Below are 25,004 nucleotides of genomic sequence, written 5' to 3' on the forward strand. Positions count from 1 at the left end.
TTCTTCTTACATTATACTGTATTTAACGCGTTTTATGTGATTATGTATGCGATCAAGATTTGACCCGGGCATCGCCATCGCTTTATGCGCGTTGATCAGTGAGATCGTGTGATTTAACTGTGACAATATTAAGAGTTAGTTGAATTTGAGTGAATACACCCAAGCGTGTTAACAACAAAAGTTTTAATAAGCCAAGTTGTTAAAACGACGTAAATTTAAAGTAGTCCATATTCTTCAGCACAGGTTCGAATTTGTTCATTTTTTCTATAAAACTACAATATCGGATTTGATATTCACGAATTATTTCATCCGAATATTGTTGAATAGAGATCGTTTATTTTCGTTGCCTTTGTACCCTATCCCTTTTTAAATCTACATTGTAAATCAACACATAAACGTCTACAAGATATATCCTATTACTTGTAGCGATTAATACTTTGCGTATACACGTGTAGGCCTTAGCTCAATTTTCTTCTCTATTTAAATTGCTCTAATTAACTAATTTTTGGTATTTCCTGATATAAAACGAATTTACGTGTATGATATCAGGAAACGCCTACTAAACTCTCCCGTTTTACATTTCGTTAGTGCTGAGAGAGGAGACTCGTAAGTTCACTTGTGGACACATTGGTATGTAAAAAAGTATTTTTCCTAATTGAACTTATATCCACACTATTTGTATACATGATCAAATCGATGAATGTCAATTTCACATGAAGAATATACAGTTTTTTTCTGCACATGCATTGTGTGATCGCCAGAAATGTGGCAGTCATATTAGTTTTTGAAAAACCTTTTTCTTCTTTTGCGTTAGTCCAGAATAGTGGTCAAGTCTGAATAATGGGATTTTTCTCCACTTGAAATGTTTACAGGTTTAGTTCAAGGGAATGCCGGTTTCATATAAATCACTGTGCAAGGCGATTGCCCATTTTATCATCGACCTTCCTCTTGGTCGCTTTCCGGATACTTTTTCGGTGTTATCATCATCATCATCATCATCAGCCCTCAGCTGCTATTCTCTCATATTTCCCTGTCGCGGCCCTGTCGGTGGGGCATTAGAATACGCCGACTGCCCCCCCCCTGCAGAGGGTAAAAGTCCTTTAATGGGGGTCCTGGATATGACCTTAAACTATATCCAGTGGTGAGGCCCCAGCTTGTGCGCTTTGGGGAGTGTGGAGCCACCCTTTAGTTACCATTGCTCCCAGGTCCACTCTGACCCGGAGTGGTAGTACCTGTTAGGGTCCCAACTATGGGTTAAATAGAAACCAACGTGAAAAAAAAAATGTATTCTATTAAAAAAAATTTCTTCAAAATCTTTGGATTCGGCATTAAATAACCCGGAAAGGGTTGATATGCCGTAAAACAAAAACAACCAACCAGCCAACCAACCTCGATCGGCGCGATGTCGTCATTACAAATGCATTCAAGTAATGTAATTCTTGGTCATTTTAGTTTTCATAATGGCGAATCATTGTTCTGCTTTCCCCGATTTGAAAAATGATATTCTAACTAATATTGAAAAGGGGTTAAAGTAATGAGCCTAAATTCACTGATCAGTGTTTAGATCACGTAAAAATTTATAAAAATATTTATTGATGAATATTTCATCACAGTTTCTAAACGCCTTTGAACTTCGAACAGTTTAATATTTTTCATTCGTATTATCGATCGCGAGTTCGACAAGATACACCTTCGGAAGTGTTTGTATGTTATACCGACCGAAACGTTGTGAAAAATGACACTCAAGGTGAGAATAGTAGTCTAAAAGATTGTAGACGAATAATGAATCTTCATCTAAAAAGTTTTTAAATACATTTTAATGTTGACCTGCAGCCTCCTTTGTTGATCGTAATTGTAATTACAGTGTTCTGGATTTGTCCACAATAAAGAATGCAACTCATCTTTGGCACATTCTTCTTTGATAAAGCTCAAGAAAGAAATGCCTGCAAAATGTTACAGTCATTGAAAGCTAATTTAAATCTATAACTAGGATATCACTTGAGAGAACACATACACTCGTAAAATATCTGACAAAACAATTTCCATGATTTATTTATGTTTTTATTCATATTAACTAATTTACTCAGGCTGGAATAATGTTGTTATTAAAACATTTATGCTGTTTTATGTTATATACATACATACATACATACATACATACATACATACATACACATATATATGTGTGTGTGTGTGTGTATGTGTGTGTATTTGTGTGTGTATAATAAGTTATGAAAATATATATGCCAATTAAGCTACACAGAATATTCCGCGTTTAATTTTCGTGAGAATATTCTGTGTAGCTTAATTGCCATATATGTTTTCCTAACTACCTAGCTCTACCTATGTATTGAGCCCTGTTTACATAAATACTGAAAAATTTACGCATAAAATTATATCTTCGTATATTAATTTATGTGATTAAACGAAGTAATCATATATATATATATATATATATATATATATATATATATATATATATATATATATATTGTCGTGGAAGCTTTTATACGTTTGAAATTGTATGAAATAATCTTTTACTCCCAATCCCTTCGTTGAAAAACTTCTTTGCTTGTAAATCAACCAATCTCTTGCAACATATACGGCATAATCACGTTGACACATCGGTTCCCGTCAGATCACTGAAGTTAAGCAACGTTAAGCTTGGTCATTACTAAAATGGGTGTCCAATTTGGGAAGTCCAGGTGCTGTATGTAGGAGGACGTCGATACCTCTCTGCAAAAAGTTTCAAAAACCTAACGTCATCATCTCCACTAACGGGGATATACATGCAACTGAGGACCACTTGTTAATTTCATACTCCCATGAAACTTCCTCCTTCGGAGGAAGCCGGTCAAACCCTGAATAGGGTTGTTGCTGACTGCTAACTGAATCCCTTGCAACCACTGCATTATTTTGCTTCTAGTCTTAATATTTTTGTAGAGATCATCAGTTATTTACAATTAAAAAAAACGATTGGCTGATTTTGAAAACATGGCTCCCCAGCAGTGTTGATCATACACAAAAACCAAAACAAGAGCAATATGGTTCAAGATATCGGATTCAGTTTTTTCTTTGTTTCAAATTAATGTTTTGATAACTTATTTATGTCAGTAAAATGTTTTCCTTGCCTATGTTGACCGTTTTTGACCAATAAATAGATGTTTGTTATTTATAAAATAACTGTATTTTATAGAGTTATAAAAATGTTATTTATAAAACTACTGTATCTTATAATGTATAATAATAAAGGTTGTTTATAAAAATTCTGGATTATATAATTTATAACAATAAATTTAATTTATAATACTACTGTATTTTAAAATTTATAATATTAAATGTTACATATAAAATGCTGCATTTTATAATTAATAATAACAGTGGTTATTTTTAAAATTACTGTATTATTATTATTATTATTATTATTATTATTAATATTATTATTATTATTAAGTTATGATAATAAATGTTATTTATTAAAACTGCTATATTTTATAAAATTTGAGCAGAAACGGAAAATCGTTGGAAATTCAATAAAAAAGAAGGACGTTGTGAAAGAAAGATATTTCTTATCATAAACGGACATCTTTCACCTACAATAATTTGAAACACATTAAACAAACTAGGAATTCCAATCATACAAATTACATCACAAACTATAAAACAAACATTAAAAACAACAAAACATCTCCAAAACAAACCAGGTTCAATGCAGGCATATACACCGTCCTTTGCCAAAATTGCCATCATATCTACGTTGGTGGAACCCAACGTACATTACAGAAAAGGCTCAATGAATATAAAAGAAATATAAACAAAATAGCCATTCTCTGAATGCATTATACTCTCATTTATTGCAACATAATCGCACCTTTGACTTCAAACAAGCAAAAATAATTCAATTTATTACAAATAAATCGTTACGGAGACTTCTCGAATCAGCGCTTACTGCAAATTCAAGCTCAATTAAACAACGTGGAGGTTTATATAATGTATGGCCATTAATAAGTAAACTTCTATCAAAAGAAAATATTTTTAGAGACAGATTAACTCTCTCACATTATAGAAAAAGAAAGCATCTCCTATAATAAGTAACGCATATAATCAGTCAGTAAATTACATTAACAAAAAGTCACTTATTTCATTTCACATCCATATTTGAATTATAACGGACATATATGTTTAAAAAAAGAATATGAATTGCATCATATCTTTTTAAATATATTAACGGTTATACTACGTTATAAAAAATCTGACTCTCTTTCACAACATTACGTACCCCTTTTTTTTCTTTTTTTTTTTAATTTCCAACGGCTTTTTCCGTTTCTAAATCGAACAGGGTCATACATTTCATAAGATCAAAAATATATTTTCAAATATCTGGACTGATGTTTTGTTTTCTTAATTTCATTTATCCAGAGGAAGTCTCGAAATAAAGACAAAACGTTGATGAACACATAACTTGGCTTGTTCCTTTTTTATTTTTATTTAGTCGGAATACTATTTCCATAATTCTCATCATATATATATTAGTTAAAGTTAAGTAAACTGCAAAAGCACCTGGTAAAATCTATACAAGTTCTATAATTGAATACCCACCTCAAAAACAAAAAATGAAAAACAAAAATATATTTTTGTAAACTGCTCATGTAAGCTTACTGACAGCATTATTTACGTCCTAAATTATGAAAAATAAAAGAATTTCTTAGTAAAAACAACAGCGCTGTTTTTCGGTGGTGCTGAAAACAAATATCACAGTTAAATTTGTTTTATAACATGAAGAAATTATTAGGTGGTTAGAAATTGGGTGCCCATTTTACGTTAAATTTATATAGGAAAGTGATCCCCCACTTTTTGAAAAAGTAATTTTTCATATCATGAAAACTACTTATCTGCCCCAAATTTAAATGTGATATTTTTAGCACTATCGAAACCCATTAAAAGTCGTCATTTTCAAGTTTTTGGAAGAGTTGGAAAGAAACTTGACATTTACCATTTTTTTTTTCGAGGGGTTAAACGACGCTGGGGTCACGTCGTAAAAATTGACCATTTTTAATTTAAGATATTAAATAAATTATAAAGAAAATATGTTTTGCAGGCAATTAAACACACTTGCTGTGGTATAATTATTATAATAAATCCTGGGCAACACCGATTAATTTTATAAACAAAAAACAAAAAGAGCAAGGGATGGTGGATTTTGTTACCATGTGTCTCTGTGACTAACTCTGCCCTCGTGAGGATGCAAGTAAATGAGGACATTAGTTTTAATTATTGTTCTCTAACAAATTAAAAAGATTACTTAAAAAGTAAGAATAAGTGAAAAAAATGTCCTCCGAATTAAAATAAAAATAATAATATATTTCGAAATGAAAACAAAAACAGGAGATATATATATATATATATATATATATATATATATATATAGATATATATATATATATATATATATATATATATATATATATATAACGGACTGGACTTTCTACTCTGATGAAGCTAGTTTTAACGGAATATTGGAATTACAACAACAGAAAAGTAAATAAAAATGATTTTATTATTATTTCCGACACTTCAAAGTTTTCAAATTTCTCATTTAAATTTTATTCAAAATAAGTGTCTTCTAAAAGTGTGTAACCATATTTTACTAAATATATATAAATATATGTGTGTGTGTGTGTGTGTGTGTCTGTGTGTGTCTGTGTGTGTATGTGCGTGTGAAGTAGTAAGTCCACTAATATGTTCATTTTTATAGTTAAATGTATCGCCACGTGTTTGGGACGTTTTCACCCTTCTCGAGCTCTGATCAAATTCATTCATTTCACTGTTTATCTCTCTTTCTGTCTCTTTATAATTTTCTCTCTCTCTCTCTCTCTCTCTCTCTCTCTCTCTCTCTCTCTCTCTCTCTTTGTTTCTTTCTTTCTCTCTTTCTCTCTTTCTCTCTTTCTCTCTCTCTCTCTCTCTCTCTCTCTCTATCGATGTATGTGTTGTTGTCTTTTGACGTACATGCGTTATAATCGCTTATGATTCATTTGGCGGCATCAAATTTTGCTTACAGTAGAACGTGTGCATGTACGTGTCTCTTTTGTTTCATTTTATTTCAATCAAAATTCTCAGAAATAAAAAGGTGGCCTTCCTGAGGCTAACACCTGATCTCTATATGAAATATACAGATATTCGAATAGTTCATTAAAGTTTACCTCAAAAACAATGAATTGGATAAAGAAGTTTAGAACATTATTTTTCCCTCTCATGTCCATGTTATATTGTATATTGCTTGTAGTCTCTTATTCTTACTAGATTCCAGAACAAGAATTCATCTATTCTGGTGGACTATTTCTCATGTGGATTAATCATACCGAGGAAGTCTTATTTGGTCCGCCAATACTATGTGCTTTTTTAGTATTTCGCCAGGGTATACTTGTCTGTACAAGGGTTCGTCAGGACACGTAAACTTTGACTAAATATTCAAAATCATATAGTGTTCTCAGCTTCTTTACTCGGTGTTTGTAAGGCAAAGAAAGACTAATGAAGCATTCGAATATCTATGTATCTTATATAGAAATTAAGTGTTAGCATCTAGGAAAGGGGCGCCTTAATCTTTGAGACCTACGACTGAAGTGAAATGGAACGACGAAACATACACTGAATACATACACACTGATAATAACTACACGTGATTGTATTTAAATACACCTCCATGCATTACAGGAGGAAAAAAGGCAAAAAATAAGAAATACACTCACGCACATGGAAAAAAACACGAACAAATCTACACACTATTGGAAGAATCTAAAATCATTCATTAACGTTATTAGTTTTATGGCCCTCACATGCAAAATATATTAAATTCACACGCACATGGAATTACAGACATTGAAAAAAGCACAGACATACTAACACATAAATAGAGCCCGTTAAATTTAATATATTTCCAATCCACATACACACACACAAACACACACACACAAATATACGCATGGAGATGAACGCTACACGCACGTAATAGATCATCTACGAACATTTTTAACAAAAACAAGAACACTCCCCGTTCCACGTTCCACTCTAAGTAAAAGTTTATGTCTGTAGCTGAATCATAAATATTAATATTTTATTGCGTCCACCTACAAAAAACAATAAACAAATAACAACTGAGAGAAGAGGACACATACAAAACACAAACGTTTTTTTTAATAAAAAGAATAAACCTTTTTAAGTTTTTCTAGTAGTTTTTCGTTCGAAAGAGTGACTAAGAAAAACTCGGACACAGATGTGGTTGAGAAAAAGGTATTTGTATTTACAAGACATAATGCATAAAGAATAAAAAAAAAGTGTAATATTTAACCGCAATAAGGCGTACTATGAGATATACAAACACACCACGAGTGTCTGTACCTCTCGATATATTATATTCTTCGGAAGAGTTCATATCTTGTGTATGGGTGAGTCTTTACAATAGAAAAACAGTCCTATGAGAGTGAAAACCACCCGAAACACATGTCATATTTATAAATTACATTCACTATCTAAGTATACAAATACAAAAACATACAATTATTTATAAATATATTTGTTCATCACTCTATTAAATAGACACATTTCTCTCGCTGGACCTATAATATTCTCTGCACTATATACATATATATATATATGTGTGTGTGTGTGTGTGTGTGTGTGTGTGTGTGTGTGTGTGTGTGTGCGTGTGTGTGGGAGTGTGTATTTACACACACATATATATACCTATATATATGTTTCTCTATGCGTGTATATATACACCAGATTAAAGGCATTCAAGACTAATAAATAATGAATTAACGAAGTTTAATAAAAGAAGAGAAAGACGTACGTATATATATATATATATATATATATATATATATATATATATATATATATATATATATACACGTCTTGCTTCCTTAATAACATCGTTAAATTCATTTTTATTACTCTTGAATACCTTTTATCTGGGGTACATATATATATATATATATATATATATATATATATATATATATATTTATATATATATATATATATATAATCACAATGAATACGTTTTTTTATCTTCTTTCCATCTTTCGCTTTACGGATTCGAGCCTGCCTGCTTACAACCACTTTATTTTTAATCTCCCCTTATTTTTCTCCTTCGCTTTACGGGCTCCAGCCTACAAAAACTTTGTTAACACCTTTCTTCACCCTGTTGTTTCTCCAACCCCCAACCGGGTTGCTTTTTATTCCCACCCTTACTACACCACCGCAACACACCCGGGCAATGTCAGGTAGCATCGCTAGTATTTTTATATGAGACGATTTTAACCAAATAAAATTGCTCAATATGATAGGTAGAGCAAATTAATTAATTATTTTTAAATATCATTTTCTTTTAATACATTTTTTTATATAATTTTTAAAACAAAAATTTATTGTTTGACAAAGGAATACAACGATTAAAGTACTGTCCTTAGTCCATAGGTTCTCAGTGTAGGGAAATTCATATGTATAGTATACAAATTATGAAGCTATAATATAAAAGAATTATCAATTATAATAATCTAGAATAGTTTGTAAAGGAACGCTGCCTTTCACTACTTCATAAACCAGTCTGGAACCTAATAACCTCATTCTTTTCTATTCGAGGACCATTACTCTAATCGGACGCTTGAATCCCATATTCTTTCATTGTTTCAATCCATTTTTCTTTTTATATTTCCTTTAAAAGATTTTAATCTTAAATATATTTTCAATGCATGTGCTAAATAGCAAAATTTTATAAGTCCAGATAAAATATTTTGTTAATGACTTCCCCTGAGATGAGCCTACATCGAAAACCCATGGATTAAATGTTTAAATGTATTTCTTGTTCAAACAAATTTTTTTCTTTGGAATGTTTTTTTTCTGAAGGAAGTTTAAATATACAAGCTGCAGTTATGTATATACTAGACTACCCGTTACCCGTTGGGTCAGTATGTTATATTAGCTATGGAATTAATGTATGAGCGTAACGCCTGTGACGCTCATAAAAAATAGTTTTTTTGTGACATAACCGAAACATTTCTATGAAAGTATATTAAAATGAAAAAAGAATATAGATAGATTTCTATGAGTCGTTCTGTTTATAATTGTTTATTCTGGGGAAAAAAACTTACAGCCATTGAATTAAAAGTGGTTTGTCAGGTAAATGTGCACTGAACAGATACCATAAAGTTAAATTCAAATTTTGATATATCTTTTAATTTAAACGCGAAAAAAAAGCAACTGGGACGCTGAAAACCTACACAGTAAAACAATACTTTTTATTGTCGCATTGAATATTTGTTTATGTACGCACGCTCAACCGGAAGTCGTAAATCGGATGTTGGGTTACAGCACCCGTTACAATTTGAGGAGTTTTATATATATATATATATATATATATATATATATATATATATATATATATATATACAGCCAGACCACGTCGCAGCTCATAAGAGCCATAACAGCCAACAAACCGGAAGTCCAAGACTCGACTTCGCTCTCATTTAGACTCATCAGTTAGACACACCCGAGCTTGAGATTCGAACCCCGAGCCTCTTGCATGCGAGGCGAGCACTTTACCAACTGAACAAACGTGCCACACGCAAGAAAATCTATTAACTAAAACAGATCAAACAAACCGCGGCGAAATCCGACAGCGGAATTAACCTACTTCATCTAGAACGAGGGATATGATCATCGCGACCAGCTATGACCCAAGCCGATGTCTCACAAGTAGGAATTTTTATACTGACTTAGGATGTCATCAAAGTTTATCTAGCGAGCAATATATATATATATATATATATAGTAAGTTATAAAATGTATATGGCGATTAAGCTACACTGAATATTCCGCGTTTCATCCACGCTAGGATTCTTCAGGCTTATGCGCGAATTCTGTGGTTGTTTGTCGTTTTTATATGCGCATCTTCTATTGAAATTTTAGTTAGCCAATCAGCTTTCTAGTATCCACCACGCCCTTTCTATCAGCCAATGAGAATGCATTTATTGGACAAAGGCCTATTTGACCTCTGGTTGACCTGTTCCTTTGTGTTTGCTCTATTTAGCCTGGATATTTAGCTTCTTGATCTGTTTTAAATCTAGGTTAGTGTTTTTTTTTATTAATGTTAGTTTATATATAATATTTTCAGTGCACGGGCAACAAAGTGCTCAATATCCGGAGAACAGTTTCTTCTCCTTGTATACCTTCTGTCGAAATATCTGGTGGAGAGGGTGTCACATACTTCATCTTTTGGAGGGGGGGGGTGATTACATTTACATGTTTTTATCCGTTCTTTTATTTTTGAAATTGTTGTGGGGGTATCCACGTTGCCCATGATGAAAATGATTAGTATAGCAGGTGTGTTTCAAACGGAACTTCATGTCAACCCAGGGAACGCCGGTTACCCATGCCAGGAAATATATATATATATATATATATATATATATATATATATATATATATATGTATATATATATATATATATAAATATATATATACATATATATATATGTATATATATATATAAATATATATATATACATATATATATATGTATATATATATGTATATATGTATATATATATATATATATATATATATATATATATATATATATATATATATATATATATATATATTACCGTTGTTGTGCTCACATTACGGTTAACAATGAGCTTGCCCTTTTGCTATGAAGACCTGGAGAATGTATCTCTCTTTATCTGTTGTATTTTTTCTATTTCAATATTGCGATACACAGAGTTTAGGTGAAGTAATAGTGAAAAATATCATTTTGATTATATAAAATTATTTTTATTTATCGTAGAATGCCTGCTATTTTTCAACTTTTCCATTTAAATCTCTTTAATTTTTTCAATTCTAGATTTTACAACAATTGATAGTCATGAAGCACGAGACGGTTTTGCTTTTTGGGATTCTATCAGTTCTCTCAATTCCTCAAATCGATGGAGAAAACATTGTCTTTTTATCGTCGCCAATATACAGTCATTTGAGTCCAATGGTCAAGACAGCAAACGAACTCGCAGAACTCGGCCACACTAGTTATATTATAATTCTCGAGAAATATCGACAGAAATTCCATTCAAAAAAGAATGGCGTTAAATTTATCATCGTCGACGAGTTCCAGGAATGGTTGAATTTTAAGCAGACGACAATTAATTTTTTTTTACCGGAAAGCGAAACGTCAACAAGAGAATTTGTTCTAGCAACAGACAAATTGTGTGATCGTTACCTTTTTGATGAGGGACTTTTTCAAACTCTAAAATCCTTAAATCTCAGCCTGGCCATTGTTAACGGGAATACAGCGAATGTATTTTTTTCAATTTTTGCCTACAAACTTAATATACCTTTTATTTTATTCGGTTTACATATACAACTTAATTGGCACCGCACTCCATGGGCACCCACTGTATTTCCAGATAGAGCCTTTCCCTTTTCTGATAGAATGACGTTTACTGAGAAAATTAAGAATTTTTACAGAATAACTGCTGATTATATCTATCCAAAAGGAATTCCAAATCGAAGTGTTAAAGAATACGTCCCTGAACGACCAGCTATTGATTTTAGAGATTTCATGAAGCAATGTGAATTGTTTATAATCGATTCAGATAGCTACATGGATTACCCACTGCCAGCTTTGCCTAATCTTAAATTTATTGGTGGACTAACAACGCAGCCTGCTGTTGCTCTTCAAGGAGAAATTCTAGAGTTTGTAAAATCTTCGAAACATGGAATCATTGTCGTATCATCCGGATCTTTCGTCAGTTGGCCCACTGATCACATAAATAAGATGGCGGAAGCATTCAGCCAAATCAAATATGATATCGTTTGGAAAAATTCGAATTCTTCCTATTCTCGCCAAAATGTATACTTAACAAAATGGTTACCTCAAAATGACTTACTTGGTCACCCAAACACTAAATTGTTCATTACTCACTGTGGCAACAATGGTCAATATGAAAGTCTCTACCACGCTGTACCTATGATTGGATTTCCTATTTTTGCTGACCAATTCTTTAATGCTAGACGGATAAAGGCTAAAGGTTATGGAATAGCAATGGATATTTACTATTCTACAGTAGATGAGTTATTGAAAAACATTGAGGAAGTCATAGAAAATCAGAAATACAAAAACAACATAGCAAAATTCAGCCATATGTTTCACTCGCAGAAAGACCGTCCGGCCGAGAAGGCAGCCCGCCATATTGACGAGATTATCAAATATGGTGGCTCTCATTTAAGGTCAGCATGTCAAGAAATTCAGTTGTATGAATTTTTCATGTTGGACATTTTGGCTTTAATTTTTTTAGCTGTGTTTATTGTCATGTGTCTTACCATTTTTATTTTGGGAAAATGTGTTCGATATTTTTCTATTGGAAACAAAACAAAGATCGCATAAGGAGGCACGAAGGTCTGTTTAGATATAAACAGATATTTTTAATGACCAGGATTTTCTATTAACAGGAATTTTAATTGCAAATGTTTTTAATTGTAATTTAATTAATTGTATTTTAATTCCTATATTAATAGGAAGTTCTTTTGTCTAATTTGCATTATTCGGAACACTGCTCTCATCTTGATTGTAAGCCTCACAACGTTTCCAGCTTCTTCAGATGTATTTTGTTGAATATGTGAATTTAATGCATGTAATTTCGGACGAAACCTTTATTTAATCAATCAGAGTAGCATGCTCTCATTCCGTCAGCCATGACTGGGTAGATATCTTAAAGAAATTCGAAATTGTATTCTTATTATCACCGTGGTAAGGACATGAAGTGAAACAAATAAAGTATTCGGTAAAAGTTTTAAGGGGCATTCTTCTAGAGTTGAAAGTTCAATCCTCAATGCAATAAGAATATAATTGCGAATTTCTTAAGATGTCTATCCAGTCATGACTGATGGAACATAATCATTCTACCCCGTGAATTTAATAACAGTTCATTCTTCTATAACAGATTAGCTTTCTTGAACAAAAATACACTATGAGTTTACAGAAGTTTATATTGTTGTTCTCAATAAAGCATATATATCATATTATATTATATTATTTTATATTTAATCTCTCTATAAATAAAATAATGAGACAACTCCAGGTGTGTATATATTTCGTTGATTTTAGTGTTGGGACGATTAATCAGGAACAGAATCAGGAATCGGAAAAATCGGGACATTTGGGGTATCGGAATTGGTACCAGAATCGGAAAAAATTCTGCCTATTTTCCGACTCTAAAAACGATTTCTTTAATCATTATTTTTAATTATTCTGTTTAAAAGAAAATCCTCTTATGCTAGTAGTATTAATGAAATAATAAATATTTATAGAATAAGGGCTTGGTTCCTGTTTGGAATATAACACGTGTATAGAAAAACGTTTTGAAACCATAAAACGCAAAAAAGAATAAACAATTATTCCTTAGCACGCGCCATGTGCATTTCCAGGACTATAAAAAAGTCGAATAACAACTAAACGGACGTGTATCGCCTAAAATTACCATCCTGAGGCGTAAGAAGAAAAAAATATTTGAAATATATCAAATAACATTAATTTTAAATTGTTTAATTTTATTCTTTTTTTTTTTTTTGCGTTGTATGGCTTCAAAACGTATTTCTACATACGTGTTATATTTGATTTTAAATATTTATAGATTTTAATCTACCTGGTAATCGGTTAAATCTAACAATTTTCTAGTTATATATTTATAAAAAATCGGAATTGGTAATTGTATCGGAACCGAGAAAAATATTGCAATCGTCCCATCACTAGTAAATTTGATCATTATTCATTCAATTATTATTTATGATTGTAAAAAAAAGAGACACTTACCGACTGAAAAGAGAATCCGATGCTTCGCATATCCATCTGTCGGAGTAAAACAACCGATTTTTCTAGTTTAAAATGATTTGCATATGTGTACAACTAATTTGTATACATCGAAAACAACTGCGATAAATGAAACGACTGACGGAAAGCTGAGGGTGAATTTTCAGAGTGCAGGGACAAAAGTTAACAGAGAGTGGTGATGCTTGAATTCTGTTGGAATGTATCATCACCTTCTAATCTTTATTACGGTTAAACTATAAAAAGCTATTTCGGCCTAAAATGGGCAGTCATTTCAACTTAAAGATCATGCCTGAGTTTGATAGAACTAGAAAAGTCGTTGAATGAATTGAGAAAGTGGAATCAGTGTGTAACTTATCTGGAATGAAGTGGTTTGTTCATGTCGGCCTACTTCGGCTAACAGGGGTTTCTATTCTAATAGGTCCTGCGCTATCCACCAAACTTTAACACTGTCTCATCGCCACAATGCTGCATCCTAGTGCGTGTTTTAATGGAATGTGCTCTGATGAATTACTTCCAATTGTACCCTCTCGATGTATATGCTATCGAAAACCCCGTTTAGCAGCTAAATACCACCCCTTCATTTAGAGGTACCTAGATGCCGGAGAATCTTCTGCTTCTACTTCTCCTTTCATCTACGTACAAAGGATGCAACACAATCAGCACCGGTGTTATCCATGCAATAAGATTGATCATCTCAGAGATTGTCCGGAAAACGAAATTAGGGATGAAAGAACACCAGTCTATTTTCCAGTCAAAATGTGAACTCCTACCTACATTACATTTTATGTTGACGATGCACTATTATTAGTTCTCTTCGCCACCAAGTGTTCACGTTCCATTTTGAACGCAAAGATATTTTTTTACATAGGCGTCACCACTTATCAAGGCCGATAGGCCACTCAAGGATAAGGGTTAAAGAGTGTACAGTACTCAAAAGGACAATATAGTAATCGATAGTAATGGAAGTTCGGTAAATTTGTTAAGTTATGTGGAACGGCTCATCAGAAACTTGTTCACGTTAGACTTGAAGACAACCATATTATAGACAGCCGGAAAGCAGGAAAACGGAAGACAATTCCACAGGCGTGACGTTCTAAGAAAGAAGCTTTGATCATGGAATATATATTTAGGTTTAGGCACAGATAAAGAGTGGGGGGAATTATTGATAATGTTTTAAGCTAGTCTAGTGTTTCTTGTGAAACTTTGGCGAGGGGGGACCATAGATTGAAGCTCAGTCGAACACTTTCCATGAAAATAACGATACATCAGAGACAAACTCGCAACAACTTTTCTGTGAGATAGAGGTTGCAGCGAAGAGAAAAGGACATCTCCCACCAGGCCACAAAGTCTATTTTGAACCCTATCAAGACAGGACAAGTCTTTTCTAGCAGCTCCTGCCCATATGTGGCAACAGTATTCCATCCCTGGGCGTATCTGGCTCTTATATAGATAGAGAATTGCATCAGCAGTGAGATATCTACTGGATCGATAGAAGGATCCGACCATTTTTCCAGCGGCCTTGGCAACAGATTTGATGTACGTATTCCATTTAAGATCAGGAGTAAAGGGCAAGCCCAGAAGCCTGTCAAAACTTGAGGCCTTCCCAAGACAGGAGCCATTTATTTTAATTGATGCCAGATGGGGATCAGAACGTTGATGATGTAAAGATAGAAGCTTGGTTTTAGATGCATTAAAAGTAATCAGCCACTCCTTTCCCCATTGTACAACGTGCTCAAGATCAGAGGAGAGAGAATCGGAGAGAACTTGGTCGTTTACTGTCTTAGATGTGCTACGATAGACGGTAGTGTCGTCAGCAAAAATATCTACAAATGATGTAAGGATGTCATTTGGAAGATCATTAATGTAGATCAGGAAAAGAGTTGAGCGCAGAATGGACCCCTGAGGGACTCCAGCATTTATACTGTGAGCTTCTGAGTTTTGCCCATCAACTACTACTCTTATGAACATATCAGAGAGAAATCATTTAATAATTGAGAAGACATTTCCAGCTATACCATAGCTAGAGATCTTGTGAAGTAAACCTTTATGCCATACCCTATCAAAGGCCTTTGATATGTCAAGAGCAATTGCTCTAGAAAGGTTGCCTCTGTCGAGAGATTCGCTAATCCTATGAGATATAACTGTAAGCACATCTGCTGTAGATCTAACAGAACGGAAACCATATTGTGTGTCACTAAGAAGGTTATTTTTGCTGAGATGGTTGATTACTTCTGTGTTTAACACAGATTCCAGCAACTTACTCATGACGCACAGGCGACTTATTGGCCTGTACTGAGAGGGGGGTGAACGATCACCTTAATTCTTAAATACAGGGCATACTGATGAGATTTTCCAGGGTGATGGGAAGCAATTCTTCTTAAGACAACGTTTAAACAGTTTTGTAAGTATGGGTGCTAGTTCTGGTTGAAGTTTTTTGAGTACTATAATTGGAATACCGTCAGGGCCGGTTGCTTTACTGGAATCAAGGTTTTTAATTAGCTTGGCGACATCACGTACAGATATTTGTATATCACATAGTGTGTTTTCTGATACAGGAGGAAATATTGGGGGTTGGCGGCCTTGGTCGCAAAGGGTAGAATTGGCTGCAAAGTTCTTGGCAAGGAGTTTGGCTTTGTCTGATGCTGACAAGATTATCTCAGGTCCATTGATAATAGGTGGGATAGAGCACACGCTTCTGTTCAGGATTCTGTTTGCTATTTGCCAAAACAGGTGGGAACCAAGCCGCTGCTCAGCTACTTTGGACTTGACGGACTGAGCATACAACTATCTTGCGTTCTTTATTACTTTCTTACAATGGTTGCTGGCAGTATAGAAATCGGCTTTAGTTTCCATACATCTATTACGTTGGAAGCAGTGGAAAAAGTGATATCTATGCGCAATAGCAGCAGCACATTCTGGAGAAAACCATGGCTGGCTGTTAGGTTTTTGCTGAAACTTTTTCTAGGGTATGAAATTGTCTATACCTACAATTAAGCATTCCGTCAGGTCTGATACTATAGACGACACATCCTTTTTAAACATGGAATGCAGAGGAAGATCCGATATAAATGTACGGAAACTATCCCAGTCAGCCATAGTGTATCGATATACTGTACGATGGAGAGGTACGTCTGAGGACTTACTACATTTCATTTTTATCTTAATTGATACAACTGAGTGGTCGGAAGATCCAAGAGGAGACAGAACGGAAACTGAACATAGCTCAGGGCAAGTTGTGAGAAAAAGGTCTAGGAGACTTGCATACTGGCTGTCATTGTCGGGCACACGGGTGGGTTTGTGAACAATCTGAGTGAGGTCATAAGCAATGGAGAAATCATGACAGAACCTCCCCTCATCATCGGTCTTGTTTGAGTGAGTCAACCATTCCACATTGTGAACATTGAAGTCTCCACATACGTGAATGTTAGCTGAAGGATATGCTGATAGAACTTGGTCAATTTTCTCAGATATGCTTTTAAAGATAGTAACTCCGCTGTTATGGGGCGATAGAGAGTAAATATAAATGCCGTAGTGTGAGCTAGTGCTACTCGGAAGCCCATATAGGGTAAGTTAGGATCTTCTCTGGAGATGTCCCTACCACATGGAAAGCCATCTATTATATAGGCACATATTCCATGCCCATGGCGATCTTGGGGGTCAGATTTGGAAGTTAGGTTAGAGTATCCTTTAATTACGAACTCATTTAGGGAAATAGTCTGTCCAATTCCGGTTTCGCTTAAAAATAAAAGGTCTGGTTTAGTCTCCTGTAATTGGGCTTCAACCTCTGGAAGGTTAGAACGTAGACCCCTGATGTTGGAGAAGGAGATATGGTAGTGGGGGTCTACGTTGGAACTTTCGGATCCGGGTTTAATCGTGTATTTTTTATTGAAACATGTCATGATGGAATTTTGGAGTTTGTGGACTAGGTCGTCAGACTTGCTTAGAGCAGGACAGAGAGGGGAAACAAAGAGAGAAAAGTAACATTTAGTCCTCGTCAAATTAGAAGATGGCGGTAACTACATTAACCGGCACTACGCACGCCTGCTACATAAATGTCACTATTAGGATTCGCACAGAAACTGATAACGTTTTCACTATTAATGTGCTGGTTTGCAAGGAAACTCTTTTAATTTTATGTGCTATTAGGTATCGACGCAATTAAGGCACTCGGTGTCGTTCGTATCACGTTGATTGAAGCGTTTTCTTTTAGAAGAAACAAACAATTCGTGTAGCGTTTTTGTATTTACGAAGCAGATTTTGTTGCGACCCCAGTATGAAAAACAAGAGGAGCAACATCGGCGTATATCGGTCACACACACACATACACACACACACACACATGTATATATATATATATATATATATATATATATATATATATATATATATATATATATATAGTTAGTAATTTATAAAATATATATCGCGACTAAGCTACACTGAATATTTTGCGTTTCATCCACTGTAGCATTCGTCAGGCTTATGCGCGAATTTTGTGGTTACTTCTTGTTTTTATATATGTTGAGGATTTCTAGTTAGCCAATCAGCTTTCTAGTATCCACCGCGCTCCCTCCTATCAGCCAATGGGCATGCATTTTATCGAACAAAGGATCTGTTTTAGAACTAGGTTAGTGGTTTAAGGTAGATCTTTTCCCTCCTTTTTTTATATATATATGAATATACCTATGTGTACATACACACATGCACACACATATACATATATATATACACATATATGTGTATATATATATATATGTGTGTGTATATGTGTGTGCATGTGTGTGTGTACACATAGGTATATTCATATATATATAAAAAAGAGGGAAAAGATCTACCTTAAACCACTAACCTAGTTCTAAAACAGATCGATAAAATGCATGCCCATTGGCTGATAGGAGGGAGTGCGGTGGATACTAGAAAGCTGATTGGCTAACTAGAAATCCTCAACATATATAAAGACAAGAAGCAACCACAAAATTCGCGCATAAGCCTGACGAATATATATGGCGACTAAGCTACACTGAATATTCTGCGTTTCATCCACTGTAGTGGATGAAACGCAGAATATTCAGTGTAGCTTAGTCGCCATATATATTTTATAAATTACTAACTAGCTCTACCTACGTATTGAGCACTTTTGAAGTGAATACTTAAAGTTAAATCTATACTTTCGTATATTAAATTTATGTGAGTAAATGAAGTAGTTATATATATATATATATATATATATATATATATATATATATATATATATATATATATATATATAAGAGAAAATTACTAATGGAGGACTAATGCCCTTACGGTTAAGTGTTGGTTGAACACCAATGGTGCAAGCGAGAAGCTCATAAGGCGAAGATTGGATAATTTCACTTGTGTAGTATACTTTTCGGTTGATGTAGTATTTGTAAGATCCGAGCAGAACTGAGTAGACTCACTGAAAAGAGTTCAATAGCTCAATTATGTAAATAGAGAGATTGAATCCAAACAGCCAGTATGTGCTGTTGCCACCGGGAACCTGAATCCGATGCAATTAAACGATGTTCATCGACATAGTGGACATCCTGAGGTTAGCAAAGCATTAAAATTTGTGCATAGAATCAACCTATTCTTATCTAAACCTGCAGTTATGCGGAATTATCAGGAGTGACAGACGAATGATCCAGCTTCAGCGTGCACAAAATAGAATAACCTTAGACGAATGTCACTTCGATTTCTGTCCGTCTGCGTCACATATTTATCTAGTTTCAAAAGTTTAGTTAGGAAGGAAATAACTATTTAATTAATTTGTCTCTTTCTCCTAAGTTTATTCGCTTCAATAAAACCTCGAACAAACTTAGTGACCGTCTTCCTTATGTCTTTTATGCATGAAAGGTTTTATTAATATAAGTTAAACAGACGAAGCGTTCGACAACCCATAGACCAAAAGGGACACTTACACAATGCAAATGATGAAAAACAACGATGAAGACAAACAACAAAGTCAATCAGCAATGAAGGAAAAGACGAAGAAAGAAGGTAATTCACTTTTATGTCTAAACCGGACATTTAAGCTTGTCGCTTACATGTTGTTTTGTTAATAAAAACTTTACATAAAGCATAAAGAAATAGAAAACATTGACTGAATTTAACGCAAATGTCGCGTAAAAGAAGAAAGCGCAAAAGACGCGTATAAAAAACCTGTTGTGTTAATGAAAACTTTACATAAAGAAAAACACTTATTACTAGTTAAAAAGAAACATATCCATCCATCTGCCAGACTAAAAAGGGGCTTCTCGTTATAATTTTAGAGTTTTATAGTTAGAACTGATCTATTATGTTGGGAAGAAAGTTCTTGTGGAATTTTTAATTTTGATTTCTAGTGATGTATTTTCAAATAAGAATTCGTTATAATACCTTTACTTTATATATTATTTTAAAGAGCGTTTTTCGCTCTATCTAAGCGTTTAAATTACAATCGTTTTAAAACAACTGTCTTCTTTTCAGAACGTTGAATACAAGGTGGTAAAAATTACATTCGCATAATTTTCCTATTTCAATTCAAGCTAGGCCGAAAAGATGCTGAAGCAGCTCGCGAAATCAACGAAGCATTTGGCTCAGGAACCACTTCTGAACAAATAGCACAATGGCGGTTTAAGAAAGTTCGTAGCGGCGGCGAGAGTTTTAAAGATGATGAGCGTAGTGGGCGACCATCGGATGTTGACATTGATCAATTAAAGCCAGTCCACACACAACTGTTCAAGAACTTGCTTCTGCATTAGACATAACGTATACAATTATTTCCAACCCCTTGAGAGATTGGAAGGAAACAAATTGATAAATTGAACGACAACCAAAAGAAACACTGTTATAAAGTGTTAGCTTCCTTTCGTTTACACAAGAACGATTCGTTTCTTAACTGGGTTGTGAATTGCGATGAAAAGTGGGTTGTTTTCGACAGCTGGCAACGTTCAGCACAGCAGTTAGACGCCAATGAAGCTTCACGACACTTTCCAAAGCCAGAGTTGCACAAAAAGGAGGTCATGCTGACTGCTGGTGGTCTGCAACCAGTTTCATCCATTACAGTTTATTGAATGAAGGCGAAACCATTATGGTAAAGAAGTACTGTCAACAAATGGATGAAATGTATCAGAAACTTCGACAACAACATCCAGTATTAGCCAGCAAGAATGCACAATTCTTCTCAACGACAATGCCTGACTGCACATCGCTAAACTGACCCTACAGAAGTTGAACGAATTGAGCTACGAAATTATTCTCATTTGCCATACTCTCCAGACCTCTTAGCTAGCGACTAGCATTTTTCCAAGCATCTCGACAACTTTCTGCGTGAGAAATGATTCAAAACCTAAGCGATATCAAAAACGCCATCAGCGACTTCCTTGCAATGAGAATGCAAGATTTTACTGTTACTGGCATGAATACACTTGTTTTGCTTTGGCAAAATATGTTGATTCTGATGGCTCTTATTTCGATCAATAAATTTTGTTTGGGCCGAGATATGTTAATCTGAATTTAAAATCCGCAAGAACTTTCTTGTCAACTTGATACATACTACAGCATATGTAGAGACCAACTTAGACGAATCATTATCATCATATCATATGAATCCAACCATTCTATTGTTTGCATTGGTTTCTCCGATATTTTGCTAGTCAGAACTCTTTTATTAGAAAAAACATTGGGTATTACGGGAAGAGCCACGTGAAAGTTGTCAACATCCTAAATCAAAGTGGTTCTTGCGAAACGAATTAAATTCGATCTTGAGACACCAGGTTAATTACTGAACCATCGACGCCTCCCTGAAAAAAATACAAAGATTCATGGAAAGCAATAAGTTGGTATTCAGAGAGTTGAGTAGAGAGAAAATAATCGTGCTGGAAAACTATGTTGAATTATCTTTGTAATTTTCTTTCTTCCGTTTCGATTAAAAGAACTATTAATCAAATATTGATTGGAATCGAAATTGCAATAGCGTAAAATAAAATATTTTTTTTAAAAATGATATTCACAAAGTAATCTTAATCCAAAATGAAATCTACCAGAATAAATTTCCGTGTTTCGTAAACGATTTTACGAGTTTAACCGTTGAACCAAAAACATTACTTCGTACCCGTTCAAAATTTGAAAGGATACTAGAAGATTTGAAACAGTCGAACAGAAAGTAATTTTTGCCTTGAAAATTCGTAACAATTTATAAGATTGAACGTTTAAAAGTTATATGCATTCAATAATTATGATATAATTGGATGGAAAATGCTTTCAAAAATAATTTTTTTAGAGATCGAAGCTAAATCAATTTTACTATAAAATAGGGAGGGGGCAACCAGCATTGCCCGGTCGTTAAATATGCTTCAATATTATATTTTAATTTATCCAGATTTCGTCTATATTATATAAGTGTTTCGTAATCAGACGATATTTTTGTAGGAATTAATTGCTGTTTGAGTCACGTAAATTATGGGAGTACCATTAGCTATAATCGAAACCGAAACCAAAACTTATGAGGAATTCTCATTAAAATTATTTATTTAAAAAAATAGATGACTTAAGTGATATCAGTTATAATCGAAATCGAAACCAAAATCATGAAGAATTCTTAGTAAAATTATTTATAAAAAACATATATGACTTAAGCGGCATCAGCTATAATTGAAATCGAACCAAAACTTATGAAGAATTCTTGGTAAAATTATTTATTACAAAACATTGAAGTCCATAATAATTAAACGACCCGGATGTAAGCATGAAACACAAAATAACACACACGCTATCGCATTATTATATAGATAATTCATCATTTACATTGAAAAAAAGCGGATGTTTTGTAACTATTCTGTATTCTACCCTAATAAAACTTACTGTAAAACTTCAAGTAAACCTGAAAATACAATCAATAAAGTAGCATGGTACCTTCACTGTATAAACACAGTTAAGAAAATGTTCAGTATTTTCAGAAATCTTAATGATTGTTTTTGTTTTACGTCATATCAACCCTTTTCTGGTTATTTAATGCCGAATCCAAAGATTCGGAAGAAAAAATTTTTAATAGAATATATTTGTTTTCAAGTCAGTTTTTATTTAAACTATAGTTAGGACCCTAACAGGTACTACCACCCCGGGTCAGAGTGGACCTGGGAGCAATGGTAATTAAAGGGTGGCTCCACACTCCTCAAAGCCTGCAAGTTGGGGCCTCACCACTGGATATAGTTTAAGGTCATATCCAGGACCGCAGAAATCTTTCGTACAGAAAGTGGGTTATTTTCAATACGAAACAAAGCGCATAATTCATGCATATCTTTATTTAAACCCAATAAAAGAAATGTTAGCTTTTAAAACATAAAAAAGGTTTCGTAATTAATGTCGCCTTTCCCGATTTGAATAGTTGTGAAAGTAATACACTTTAGAGCGTCATAAAAATGAATGATGTGTGACGTATAAAAAAAAACATGTAAATGTAGCGTGAATAGGTGTTTTCCTTTTTTGATGATTAAACGAAATGATTCTTTGTGAAGATATGGTTTTGTATTTAAAAAAAATGGGTTAGAACTAGGAACCGTACGATATGTGATTAAAAAAAAACTTGCTTGGTTGGTTATGCATATGTGAAATCGCCATTGCGAACGTTTTGTATTTTTCGTGTTTGAACAAACAAACTCATAATCTAATTGACTGTTTCTAATGCGAAGATATATGTTGAACTGCTGATGGTGATGTGTTCTGTTATTCTGTAGAAACAAAGCAAAGCAGTGGAGCTATCGTTAAGTTCAGTTTCTTGGCTATAGTATATATATATATATATATATATATATATATATATATATATATATATATATATATATATATAAAAGTGAACGTGTCTGTCTGTCTGTGTGTCTGTGTGTCTGTCTGTCTGTGTACATTTCCCTACGCAATAACTCTATCAATTTTTAGTCTATAGACTCGAAATTTAAAATACCGGGTACTGAGATTTGGGAAAATCGATGTGACGGGTGTCAGCCAGAAATGTGGCTGTTAAGGGGTCAAATTTCAACGATTTGACCTTTAAGAACTCTACCAAACTCCTCCGACAATTTTGGGTCTAGACACTTGAAATTTTAGATATAGGTTCCTTGAACCTGGATCTAACTTAATAAAGTGATTTGAGCCCGAAACAATAAATGTTAAGGGGTCATAATAGGGGTCAAAGTTTTAAAAAATTAACCATTTTTTTGTTTTTTTTTTGCTTTTTTTTTGCACAGCATACACCTCCAAACACCCGAGCAACGCCGGGCACCCCTGCTAGTATATATATATATATATATATATATATATATATATATATATATATATATATATATATATGCTATAGTATATATATATGCTATAGTATATATATGCATATATATATAGTATATATATATATGCTATAGTATATATATACTATATAGTATATAGTAAATGACCTATCTAAGCGTGGCTACCGAGAAAGAAGGCCGATGCATATGACAGCGTAACGTCACTTCCTTATTAAGTTGTAGGTATAGACAGCTTCCGGTAATCAACCACGTGGTCATGCTAACAGGCATAAACAATATGGCTACTAATATGTATTACCGATTGTCCATGTATGCTCTACAAAGAAAGAACAATTTTCCATTCGGATAATAATTATTATAATTGCACATTTGAGATAATTTTAATCAAAATATTGGAAGTGATTCGTGTTTGAACTTCTATTTTTATCGGAGAAAGTCGAATATTTCATTTTTATTTAATGTTTTTTTAAACAATTTTTATATAATATTTTTCAATCCGTTCTTTTAATAATAAATAAAACTTTTCACTGAGTATTTCCAAATATAGTTAGCATTTTTCACGGCATTTTTTTTTTTTTTTACGATCGGTGAATTATCAATATTTTAGCACCGGGCGTAATTTATTTAATTGAAATATATTTAAAACTTCAAGTTTTTGTTTTTTATAACAATTTAACTGTAAATCATTTACATGACGGGTTTGTCTTACTATATACATAGATTCGAAAAAGTTGTCAAAAAGCAAATATATAACAAATAAATGTTATCAAAGGCAAGATAAGTTACTTTTCTACCAAACGTGCCGACATTTTTCTTTTTAAAAC

At 33.4% G+C, this 25,004-nt stretch overlaps 1 protein-coding gene across 7 annotated transcripts in view; it reads left to right on the forward strand.

Annotated features, from left to right (window-relative positions):
- Window positions 1-418: 418 nt before the first annotated feature.
- LOC145256420 (UDP-glucuronosyltransferase 2B20-like) overlaps window positions 419-25,004 on the forward strand; it is a 154,172-nt gene continuing 129,586 nt past the window's right edge. The window contains exons 1-3 of one of the 7 annotated variants that reach the window (XM_080115303.1): window positions 526-630; window positions 5,500-5,538; window positions 10,904-13,132. In XM_080115303.1, coding sequence (XP_079971429.1) covers window positions 10,925-12,439 — 1,515 coding nt within the window. In that variant the 5' untranslated portion in view covers window positions 526-630; window positions 5,500-5,538; window positions 10,904-10,924 and the 3' untranslated portion in view covers window positions 12,440-13,132. Of the gene's footprint in view, window positions 631-5,499; window positions 5,539-10,903; window positions 13,133-25,004 lie in introns of those variants that run through there. The other 6 variants (XM_080115300.1, XM_080115301.1, XM_080115302.1 and 3 more) reach the window with 6 other exon arrangements.

Source organism: Euprymna scolopes, chromosome 32 (genome assembly GCF_053919585.1).
Source record: "Euprymna scolopes isolate OS-2025 chromosome 32, ASM5391958v1, whole genome shotgun sequence".
In the NCBI taxonomy this organism is placed as follows: Eukaryota; Metazoa; Mollusca; class Cephalopoda; order Sepiida; family Sepiolidae; genus Euprymna; species Euprymna scolopes.